This window comes from Electrona antarctica, assembly GCF_951216825.1.
Source record: "Electrona antarctica genome assembly, chromosome: 22".
Classification (NCBI taxonomy): Eukaryota; Metazoa; Chordata; class Actinopteri; order Myctophiformes; family Myctophidae; genus Electrona; species Electrona antarctica.
In genome coordinates, this window is record NC_136805.1 from 2,957,290 (window position 1) to 2,970,049 (window position 12,760).

Below are 12,760 nucleotides of genomic sequence, written 5' to 3' on the forward strand. Positions count from 1 at the left end.
CAGTTCAACACACACACACACATCAGCTCCATCACCAGGTACCTGCAGTTCAACACACACACACACATCAGCTCCATCACCAGGTACCTGCAGTTCAACACACACACACACACATCAGCTCCATCACCAGGTACCTGCAGTTCAACACACACACACACACACATCAGCTCCATCACCAGGTACCTGCAGTTCAACACACACACACATCAGCTCCATCACCAGGTACCTGCAGTTCAACACACACACACACACATCAGCTCCATCACCAGGTACCTGCAGTTCAACACACACACACACACCAGCTCCATTACGTTGGGCGTTGCTGAAAATGAGCACTTGTGCTCAGCTACTACCCTGGGTAGATAAAGGATTAAAAAAAATCACCAGGTACCCACACACACACACACACACACACACACACACACACACACACACACACACACACACACACACACACACACACACACACACACACACACACACACACACACACACACACACACACACACACACACACACACACACACACACACACACACACACACACACACACACACACACACACACACACACACACACACACTTCGGGCTGCCGCGTCGTCGCTTGCCGACAACGCGCTATTGCAGGCTCGTTGTAGTTATAATTGTGGACACACACACACACACTCTCTCTGGCACTCTATTCAAGTGCAATCAAGTCCAAATTAAAGTATTATTTTTATTTTTTTGTATGTTTTTTTTTGTGGGTTTCGCTTTTATTTTATATTTTTTATGGAGGGACAGACAGTAGGCTGACAGGAAATGGGGAGAGAGATGGGGGGCAGACATGCAGTAAAGGCCATCGTGAGTCGAACCCGCGGCACACTCACTGCCAGACTGGATTACCAGCCAAGGTGCCTGAACCGCTGAGCCACGGCCCAGGCAGTATTTATTTTATTGAGCATAGTTAAGTTGAAAGAACACGCAGAACATTACAACCTTGACTTGGGCTGAAAACCTTACGCCCAAATACGGAGATGGCTGGCGTCATAGTGGTGATGTCATGCTGTACATGAGTGATGTCATATACTGGTGGTCACATGGAGTCAGTCTGGTGTAGTTGACTCAATGTTTACTGGTTTTCCTTCTTTTAGTGACCAGTTCCCACCTGATGTTGTGTGGTAGTTCGGACTGATCCAGGTCGTACTGAATAACTGCTAGCTTACATAAAGTCTTAAGACTAGAACTCAAGTCTAAGATATACAGCTTCCCAGTGGGTGTGCATCCTCCAAAGAGGATGATAAGATCTCCCACCCTGCAACATACCATACCATGCATTGGACCCGGGCCTTTCCCTTTGGGCTTAACCTTCCTCCAGGAGAAGGTCTCTGGACTGAATTTCCACAAATCACTGACGTTCTGGTCATTTACAGAGGCCTCCAAATATGTACAGCTCTCCATTGTAGGTAAAGGCTGAATGACGCCAGCGTGCTCTTGGAAGAGGATGTGCAGAATTTGTGCTCAGCCAGATGTCGGTCTCTGTGTCAAACACTCTGATGCTATATCCCCAGCTCCCAAATACAAACATCTTTGTCCCGATGATGGTAGCAGAATGATTGATTGATACAGGAGGTGGAGTTCCTCTGGTGTTAACTAAAGACCAGACCAATGTGCTGGTGTCTAACTTGTACATGTCATTAGTGCCTACAGTCAGCTGGGTGTGTCCTCCATGGATAAACATGACCTTCTCCAAGACACAGGCTGAGTGGCGCCTCCTCGCCGCTGGAACAGTGCCAGAAACCCTGCTGGGTTTGAACCACACGTGGGCGTCCACATCAAATGCATAAAGCTCATTGCAGTAAGGAACACCTCCCCAGATGTAGACTGTATCTTCTACCAGAACAGCTGTGTGGCCGTAGCGCATGGATGGAACCTCGAGGAGACCGTCTCCTCGATTTGTCATTATGATCATTTATAATGATGAGGTCACCCACTTACGTCATTTGCCATTGGCTTTGATGTACAGAAGAATATCCGTCACACAAACTCCATAGACTTAGCCACACACGTGACGTCACAGGCCTAACGCACAAAGCCAGGCGTTGTATGGGCTAGCGCCTCTCAAAAAATAAATATTATAATAAAAAGAAAAATCACACTCATGAGGAGTGAGGGGCGCTCTTATCATACGGTGAGCGGTGACATCATACATCAGCCAATCAAATCATCACATTCTATGCCACGCCCCCCCCCTCCCTGACTTTGGGATACATCACTGAGGATACGTTCCAGGTGATGACCTTGGGATACATCACTGAGGATACGTCCCAGGTGATGACCTTGGGATACATCACTGAGGATACGTCCCAGGTGATGACCTCGGGATACATCACTGAGGATACGTCCCAGGTGATGACCTCGGGATACATCACTGAGGATACGTCCCAGGTGATGACCTCGGGATACATCACTGAGGATAGGTCCCAGGTGATGACCTCGGGATACATCACTGAGGATAGGTCCCAGGTGATGACCTTGGGATACATCACTGAGGATACGTCCCAGGTGATGACCTTGGGATACATCACTGAGGATACGTCCCAGGTGATGACCTTTGGATACATCACTGAGGATACGTCCCAGGTGATGACCTTGGGATACATCACTGAGGATACGTCCCAGGTGATGACCTTGGGATACATCACTGAGGATACGTCCCAGGTGATGACCTCGGGATACATCACTGAGGATAGGTCCCAGGTGATGACCTCGGGATACATCACTGAGGATAGGTCCCAGGTGATGACCTTGGGATACATCACTGAGGATACGTCCCAGGTGATGACCTTGGGATACATCACTGAGGATACGTCCCAGGTGATGACCTTGGGATACATCACTGAGGATACGTCCCAGGTGATGACCTTGGGATACATCACTGAGGATACGTCCCAGGTGATGACCTTGGGATACATCACTGAGGATACGTCCCAGGTGATGACCTCGGGATACATCACTGAGGATACGTCCCAGGTGATGACCTAGGGATACATCACTGATGATACGTCCCAGGTGATGACCTTGGGATACATCACTGAGGATACGTCCCAGGTGATGACCTTGGGATACATCACTGAGGATACGTCCCAGGTGATGACCTTGGGATACATCACTGAGGATACGTCCCAGGTGATGACCTTGGGATACATCACTGAGGATACGTCCCAGGTGATGACCTAGGGATACATCACTGATGATACGTCCCAGGTGATGACCTTGGGATACATCACTGAGGATACGTCCCAGGTGATGACCTTGGGATACATCACTGAGGATACGTCCCATGTGGTGACCTCAGGATACATCACTGAGGATACGTCCCAGGCAGTGTTGTTTTCGTCTACGAAAACGAAAACGAAATGTGTTCGTCAACGCCCATTTTTCACCAGACGAAAACTAGACTAGACTAGACAAAAAACACGTGTATAAACAATAACTGGGACTAAATTATTATGTAATTTCGTTGACTAATAAAGACTAGACGAAAATGTAGTTCACAAAATAAAGACTCTGCTAAAATCTATGGTCATTTTTGTTCACGAACAAAGACGATACGAAATATATTATTTATGATCATCTTGATCATATTTTTTCGTGGAGGGACAGACAGTAGGCTGACAGGAAATGGGGAGAGAGATGGGGGGCAGACATGCAGTAAAGGCCGTCGGGATCGGGAGTCGAACCCGCGGCACACTCACTGCCAGACTGGATTACCAGCCAAGGTGCCTGGACCGCTGAGCCACAGCCCAGGCAGTATTTATTTTATTGAGCATAGTTAAGTTGAAAGAACACGCAGAACATTACAACCTTGACTTGGGCTGAAAACCTTACGCCCAAATACGGAGATGGCTGGCGTCATAGTGGTGATGTCATGCTGTACATGAGTGATGTCATATACTGGTGGTCACATGGAGTCAGTCTGGTGTAGTTGACTCAATGTTTACTGGTTTTCCTTCTTTTAGTGACCAGTTCCCACCTGATGTTGTGTGGTAGTTCGGACTGATCCAGGTCGTACTGAATAACTGCTAGCTTACATAAAGTCTTAAGACTAGAACTCAAGTCTAAGATATACAGCTTCCCAGTGGGTGTGCATTCCCAATTGCATCCTCCAAAGAGGATGATAAGATCTCCCACCCTGCAACATACCATACCATGCATTGGACCCGGGCCTTTCCCTTTGGGCTTAACCTTCCTCCAGGAGAAGGTCTCTGGACTGAATTTCCACAAATCACTGACGTTCTGGTCATTACAGAGGCCTCCAAATATGTACAGCTCTCCATTGTAGGTAAAGGCTGAATTACGCCAGCGTGCTCTTGGAAGAGGATGTGCAGAATTTGTGCTCAGCCAGATGTCGGTCTCTGTGTCAAACACTCTGATGCTATATCCCCAGCTCCCAAATACAAACATCTTTGTCCCGATGATGGTAGCAGAATGATTGATTGATACAGGAGGTGGAGTTCCTCTGGTGTTAACTAAAGACCAGACCAATGTGCTGGTGTCTAACTTGTACATGTCATTAGTGCCTCCAGTCAGCTGGGTGTGTCCTCCATGGACAAACATGACCTTCTCCAACACACAGGCTGAGTGGTTCCTCCTCGCCGCTGGAACAGTGCCAGAAACCCTGCTGGGTTTGAACCACACGTGGGCGTCCACATCAAATGCATAAAGCTCATTGCAGTAAGGAACACCTCCCCAGATGTAGACTGTATCTTCTACCAGCACAGCTGTGTGGCCGTAGCGCATGGATGGAACCTCAAGGAGACCGTCTCCTCTTCCAGGACTCACTGGAGGTAACTTCTTCCAGCATAAAGACACTGTGTTGAAGACATGGACATCCATCTGTTCATGTAGGTCCATGTAGGTCAATTGATCATAGACGCCTCCAAAGGAATACAGTTCGTTCCTCACTGCTACAGCAGCATGTTCGGCTCGCTTTGGTCCTCCTGCTTTGGAAACGGTCCAAGACAACATCGCCCTGTCTGTCTGTCTGTCTGTCTGTCTGTCTGGCTCTCTTCTCTCTCTCGACGTCTACAGTCATTTTCAACACGGTGCATCATCTTATACATCTTCTGGTGTGAAATCACACGCAACACAAACTGTTGCCATGCACGCCTTAACGATACCAATTCACACAGAGAATTTGCTGTGTGAATTGATCTGCACCCTTTTACTCTGATCTGGTGATACCAGGGAAATGGTCTGTGTGTCATATTCTGCTATACTTGTGGGGACATTTGGTCCTCACTAGTGCAAGGGGATTTATCTCCGTTCGAGATCAATTACACCCCCCATGAAGCCTTGGATTCAATGCAGGTCAATTTGTCATTATGATCATTTATAATGATGAGGTCACCCACTTACGTCATTTGCCATTGGCTTTGATGTACAGAAGAATATCCGTCACACAAACTCCATAGACTTAGCCACACACGTGACGTCACAGGCCTAACGCACAAAGCCAGGCGTTGTATGGGCTAGCGCCTCTCAAAAAATAAATATTATAATAAAAAGAAAAATCAAACTCATGAGGAGTGAGGGGCGCTCTTATCATACGGTGAGCGGTGACATCATACATCAGCCAATCAAATCATCACATTCTATGCCACGCCCCCCCCTCCCTGACTTTGGGATACATCACTGAGGATACGTCCCAGGTGATGACCTCGGGATACATCACTGAGGACACGTCCCAGGTGATGACCTAGGGATACATCACTGAGGATACGTCCCAGGTGATGACCTTGGGATACATCACTGAGGATACGTCCCAGGTGATGACCTTGGGATACATCACTGAGGATACGTCCCAGGTGATGACCTTGGGATACATCACTGAGGATACGTCCCAGGTGATGACCTTGGGATACATCACTGAGGATACGTCCCAGGTGATGACCTTGGGATACATCACTGAGGATACGTCCCAGGTGATGACCTTGGGATACATCACTGAGGATACGTCCCAGGTGATGACCTTGGGATACATCACTGAGGATACGTCCCAGGTGATGACCTTGGGATACATCACTGAGGATACGTCCCAGGTGCATCCATGGGATGGTTTTTGTTACAATATCTCTTTGTTTGCTGTGTTTTTTGTTGCCGTTTTGTATGTTATGCTATCTATGCTGCTGCATTGTGTCTGAAGGATAAGACAAACTAAATAAAAACAACGTTTACTCTTATGAACCTGTCCTGCACACAATGTGTACCAATACAGAACAACCTTGAACCTGATCGTAGCTATGCTCAGTTTGCTCACGTCACGTTAACAGATCCATAAACGCTAAGCCTTGCGTTTAAAAAGGTCCATCACGATGTTTTATGTTGCACGCTCGTTTCATAAAGGAGGGCCACTGACCCCTGTGTCTGCATAGTGACATAATATGAGTACATGTCGCGCACACACACACACACACACACACGTTGTTCTACAAGCCGAGTCCCCAACCTGAAAGTAATCTGTAGTGCAAAGCAAGAGAAATACTCACACGTCTTGAAAGTCCTCCAACGTCTTCTGTGGCGAGAATACATTTAATAGGCCGATGATCTGCACAAAGAAAAAAAAGAAAACAACAAACCGCACAAATCATTGTTATTATGGGATGCAGAGAGGGGGAGGGAGTGATAATGAATAATATCCGTGGCCTTCAGCATGTGAAAACAGTGAAATGTCACGGTGACATTTAGATTGTTATGCTTAAGCCTCCTTCTCCGTCGCACGGCGGTGTCCGACGTTGGAAATAGCAGAGCGAGATGCTCACGAGTCACGACGCTCCGCGGATTAGGAGCACACCATCCTGTGTTAGGATGAATAATCCACCACTTCATACAGTAACCATGAAACCATGAATCCACCACTTCATACAGTAACCATGAAAGCAGGTAACTTCATACAGTAACCATGAAAGCAGGTAACTTCATACAGTAACCATGAAAGCAGGTAACTTCATACAGTAACCATGAAAGCAGGTAACTTCATACAGTAACCATGAAAGCAGGTAACTTCATACAGTAACCATGAAAGCAGGTAACTTCATACAGTAACCATGAAAGCAGGTAACTTCAAAAACGGCTTCAAATGCCCTGTCACTCAACATAATGCAACATTATAAAACAAGTAAGACGCGCGAACGCGGGAAGCGAACGCAGCTCGTAAATTGCAAAAACAACAATTAGAATAAATTACGTAATTTTAAAAGTAAAATTAAAAGTTTTTCCTTTTAAAGTTTTTTCTTTTTAAGTTTTTTTTTTTTTTAAAGTTTTTCCTTTTAAAGCTTTTTTTTTTAAGTTAAGTTATTTTTAAGCAGACCTGTAGCAGACCTGTAGCAGACCTGTCGTTGATCCAGACCTGTAGCAGACCTGTAGCAGACCTGTTGTTGATCCAGACCTGTAGCAGACCTGTCGTTGATCCAGACCTGTAGCAGACCTGTCGTTGATCCAGGCAACAACGTGTGCGTTCCTCGCTCCCCGTTTGTAAGGCCCTTAAAGTTGAGCCTGAAACAACTGTAAGGGAATTTATGTCCAACACCCTCAAACTCTCCCCTGAGGTAGTTTAGGGACATAACCTTCTCTAGGGTTCACAGACTGGGCAGACCTAGGCTGTAGAAGGAACAACCAGACCAATAATAGCTGGCTTTGAGCACTACAAGCATAATGAATTGGTGAAGAGCCGTCGTAAGGAACTGGTTAAATGACCATTTCCCTATGGAGATCAATGACAGGAGAAAAAAACTGTTTCCTATCATGAGGGAAAACAGTAACCTGACTCTGCCAGATGGTGGCAGTATTGAGTTCCTCCTGCCTGCATCTGAGCTCTCTCAAGCAGAACCGGAAGCAGCGGGACAAAAATCTCCATAATAATTTGGAGTTGTAGTGTTGTTAGGTTGTGTTTACATTGTGCTGTGGCAGCGCTTCAATATTAAGTTAGGTTGTGTTTACATTGTGCTGTGGCAGCGCTTCAATATTAAGTTAGGTTGGGTTTACATTGTGCTGTGGCACAGCTTCAATATGCCATCAGTCTCACGTTGATCCCGCCTCTAACGGCCGCATACAGCCGCATATCACTCCTCTAGCGGCCGCATACGGCTGCATATCGCTCCTCTAGCGGCCGCATACGGCTGCATATCGCTCCTCTAACGGCCGCATACGACTGCATATCACTCCTCTAGCGGCCGCATACAGCCACATATCGCTCCTCTAGCGGCCGCATACGGCCGTATATCGCTCCTCTAGCGGCCGCATACAGCCACATATCGCTCCTCTAGCGGCCGCATACGGCCGTATATCGCTCCTCTAGCGGCCGCATACAGCCACATATCGCTCCTCTAGCGGCCGCATACGACCGTATATCGCTCCTCTAGCGGCCGCATACAGCCACATATCGCTCCTCTAGCGGCCGCATACAGCCGCATATCACTCCTCTAGCGGCCGCATACAGCCACATATCGCTCCGGACAGAATTGGTCCGGAGTACATCGTCTCTGCCCGAGAGACACCAGACTCTCCCTTCTGGCAGAATGCAAATGTTGTCCAGCAGGGGGAGTGGTTTTACCAGGCTAGGAAAACAGGGCCCTGGATCACAAAGTGGCTTTGTCAGTCGATAAACCGTACATAAACGAACTGTCTCAGAGGTGACCCCCTGGCTCTTTTAGATCGAGTATGTTGAGTGTTTTTAATTGTATGTTCTGACTCTATTGCTATGACTACATCCAACACTGATATGCCCTGCATTAAACTGGGCCTGCATGAGGGCCTGGTTTTAGCTCATGTGAATGTATGCAGTCTGCGTTATTAGGTATCAGGATGCAGAGCGTATTGTCAGAGATAACATCATTGCTATTTCTGAGACCCACCTTGATGATTCCATCTCTGATTCAAGTGTAGCTATTGACGGTTTCTCAATTTTTTAGAAAAGATAGAAATAGCCACTCCACCTCCAAACCTATTTCTGTTATGCTATTTATGAACAGTAGCAGAGAGCGCGCAAGCCGCGCATGTGTGTGCGTTTGTCTTACGTTTTTGTGGTTGACACACTTCATGAGCACCAGCTCTCTGTACGCCCGCTTGGCGTGCGTCTGGTTCTGGAAGGGACGGCTGAGCTTCTTGATGGCGACATTCCTCTCCAGGTTGTGGTCGTATGATGAGCTGCAGAGGAGAAACAAACAGGTCACCATTACACATTTAACTTGATGATTAGGTGATGATTAGCTTAGGTGGTTCCGTGGGTCTCCCTAGGGAGGTCCTCGAGGCATGTCCCACTGGGAGGAGACCCCGCGGGACAGACCAAGGATCATGTCCCACTGGGAGGAGACCCCCGGGGGGCAGACCAAGGATCACGTCCCCCCTGGGAGGAGACCCCCCCGGGACAGACCAAGGCGCAGATGGGAGGGATTACATCGACTCACTGGCCTTGGAACGCCTCGGGATCCCCCAGGAGGAAGTCACTAAGATTAGAGTTACTAGATTTTGGTTAAACAAGTGGAAACTGTGTAGTGTCTGCAGCCAGAACATTGCAGGGATAGTAAGTACTAAAGGCCCTGGAGGTTTAGGTGATAAGGCGACCACCGAAAACTACAAGACGACATCACGCCGCGGTGGCAAGAGACTCACCGCTCGCCCAAACACATCTCTCTGTTGTGTTACTAACCACCGTTTCAGTGGTCACCTTATCACCTAAAACTGGACTATGAATAGGCCTCTCTTCGAAATACGGTCTTGTCTGACATCGAGTCGATTTCATAGATTGGAAACTTCAGAAAGCACATTGGCAGCTTCTGGCTTCGACAGCAGCTCCTCCTGCTCATTCCATGGTCTTGGAATGACCTACAGACCAGACTCAAGCTGGCTTATGTAATAATAATAGTAATAATAATAAAAGATTGCATTTGTATAGCGCTTTTCCGAGTGCTCAAATCGCTTTACAATGGTTCATTCATTCATACATTTGGAGGTGAAGCGGTGAACAGTCAACGCCAGCGTCCTCACTTCCCACATTCACACACCAATGGTGGCGAGCTCACACCGACCAACTCATTGGAGGCAATGTAGGGTTCAGTGTCTTGCCCAAGGACACTTCGACATGTAGACAGGAGGTGCCGGGATTTGAACCGCCGACCCATGGATCATTGGACAACCTGCTCTACCTCCTGAGCCACAGACACCCCTGTGATATGTGACTCCCATAGTGAGTTTTAAAAGGATTGCCATGGGCACACTTCCCAAACATTGCTCCTGCTTTCACGTATAGCAAATGTTGGTTCTCTTGCTTTTTTAGTTTATTAGCTAATTGTGTTGCTTAGTTTTTATATATTAGCCTTTATTGGTCGCGTTACTAGACGTTCCTGTTCTCCCTTTGATCTTCTTCGGTAGTGGGTTCTGTATTTATGATCTTCTTCGGTAGTGGGTTCTGGATTTATGATCTTCTTCAGTAGTGGGTTCTGTATTTATGATCTTCTTCAGAAGTGGGTTCTGGATTTATGAGCGTTGTATGTTTGTCCTGTTATTGTCTTGTATTTATTGTTACTGGCAGAGCTGTGTCACTTATTTAGCCTCTTCTCTTGACCAGTTCACACTGTGTAAAAGAGACTTCAGTCTCAATGTGGTTTCTACTGGTTAAATAAAGCTTAACCCATTCTAGGCGGGAACCCCTTTTGGTGTTTTAAGCATTATGTTAGATAGAAAATAGCAGATCGCCCAGGCGGTGGCGTAACCGTCTGGGCACCAGACTGGTAATCCAGTCGCAGTGTGCCGCGGGTTCGACTCCCGAGCCCGACACGGCCTTTACTGCATGTCTTCCCCCATCTCTCTCCCGTTTCCTGTCAGCCTACTGTCTGTCCCTTCAAAAACCAATAAAAGGCGTGAGCCGCAAAAAAATATCTTTAAAAAAAAAAAGAAAATAGCAGATCCGAGTGCCGCGCTACGAGCTTGTAGATCTGCTATTTAAAAAAACATTGTTTAAATGTGGCGCAAATCTTCGGAATATCTAGAAATCTTTGCCCTGGAACAACATATTTTCAGATGGGGGTCGGCGGCCAAATACAGATAATTCTTGGGGGTCCTTGACATGAAAATGTTTGAGCACCACTGACATCGAAACCGGTTTTTCAGAGAACTGTCAGGATTTAGAAGACATTTGTAGAATCATCCTCACGTCTAAATCGGTTAAATAAAAATAAAATCAGAATCCATTGTCCATCGTCCCAGACGTCAGGAGGGCTTTTCAAGGCAGGTGACACAGCCCTGCAGGAGGGCCCATGCTGCATGATGTCTCCAGGTGGAACAGATTGATGTCCAGGCAGCAGATGTTGCTGGCAGACAAGACCGTATATCTCAGAGCGACGCACTGGCCCTGCAGTCATAATGTTCTGTATGCTACAGACACTCCCCCTGGTTTAAAACACTAAGGCCTGGAAACACATCAGGTATCGCCTTAGCTTTTAACCACTTTAAGCATTATTTTAAACTTTAGCCGTTTAGCCTGAAAATGTGGCTATATATATATATATATATATATATATATATATATATATATATATATATTCTTTCACGTGAATGTTTTTAACTCAAATGTTTGCTTTGGGAGGTTCCTGGAACAACATATTTTCAGATTTGGCTCGGCGGCCAAATACATATAATTGGTGGGGATCATTGACATGAAATAGTTTGAGCACCACTGACATAGAAACATGGGTTTTTCAGAAAACTGTCATGATTTGTAGAATCTGGTGTCAGGTCTCAACGGGTTAACCAAAATAGCACCCTCAGTCCCCCACACACCTTGGCCATGTTTGCCTCCACGCGTGTAGTTCGTTCTCGAACATTTTCATGTCAAGGACCCCCAGAATTATATGTAATTGGCCGCCAACCCCCATCTGAAAATATGTTGTTCCAGGGACACCCCAGAAGCAAAGATTTGAGTTAAAAACGTTGAAAGAATACAATACATATTCAAAGATTTGCGGCACATTTTCACAATTTAAAAAAAATAGCTAAAGTCTAACTAAAAACTAAAAGGGGTTCCCGACGTTCCAGTCCAGAATGGGTTAAAACACGAATGCATGGAAACACGTCTGTATCGCCTTAACTTTAAACCACTTTAAGCATTATTTTAAACTTTAGCTGCAGATCTACAAGCTCGCAGCTACAAGCAGCGCTGTGGGGCGTCTGTGGCTCAGGAGGTAGAGCAGGTTGTCCAATGATACCTGGGTCGGCGGTTCGAATCCCGGCTCCTCCTGTCCACATGTCGAAGTGTCCTTGGGCAAGACACTGAACCCTACATTGCCTCCAATGAGTTGGTCGCTGTGAGATCAGCTCGCCACCATTGGTGTGTGAATGTGGGAAGTGAGGACGCTGGCGTTGACTGTTCGCCGCTTCACCTCCCAATGTATGAATGAATTAACCATTGTAAAGCGCTTTGAGCACTTGGAAAAGCGCTATAAAAATGCAATTCATTATTATTATTATTTCATTATTACAAGCTGAAAATGTGGCGCAAATCTTTGAATATATATATATATTCTTTAACGGCGAATGTGTTCAACTCAAATATTTGCTTTTGGAGGTTCCTGGAACAGCATATATTCAGATGGGGCTCGGCGGGCCCATCTGAATAACTGGGGATCCTTGACATGACATAGTTTGAGCACCACCGACAACATGGGTTTTTTTCCCGAAAAACTGTCATGATTTGTAGAATCTGGTGTCGGGTCTCAACTAAACA

The 12,760-nt window shown here is 46.5% G+C and overlaps 1 protein-coding gene across 2 annotated transcripts in view; it reads right to left on the reverse strand.

The window, feature by feature from the left end:
* mapk8b (mitogen-activated protein kinase 8b) overlaps positions 1-12,760 on the reverse strand; it is an 85,394-nt gene that overhangs the window by 32,338 nt on the left and 40,296 nt on the right. For both annotated transcript variants that reach the window (XM_079491981.1, XM_079491982.1), the window contains exons 3-4: positions 9,057-9,186; positions 6,531-6,589 (exon numbers count right to left, since the gene is read on the reverse strand). In XM_079491981.1, coding sequence (XP_079348107.1) covers positions 6,531-6,589; positions 9,057-9,186 — 189 coding nt within the window. The remainder of the gene's footprint in view (positions 1-6,530; positions 6,590-9,056; positions 9,187-12,760) is intronic.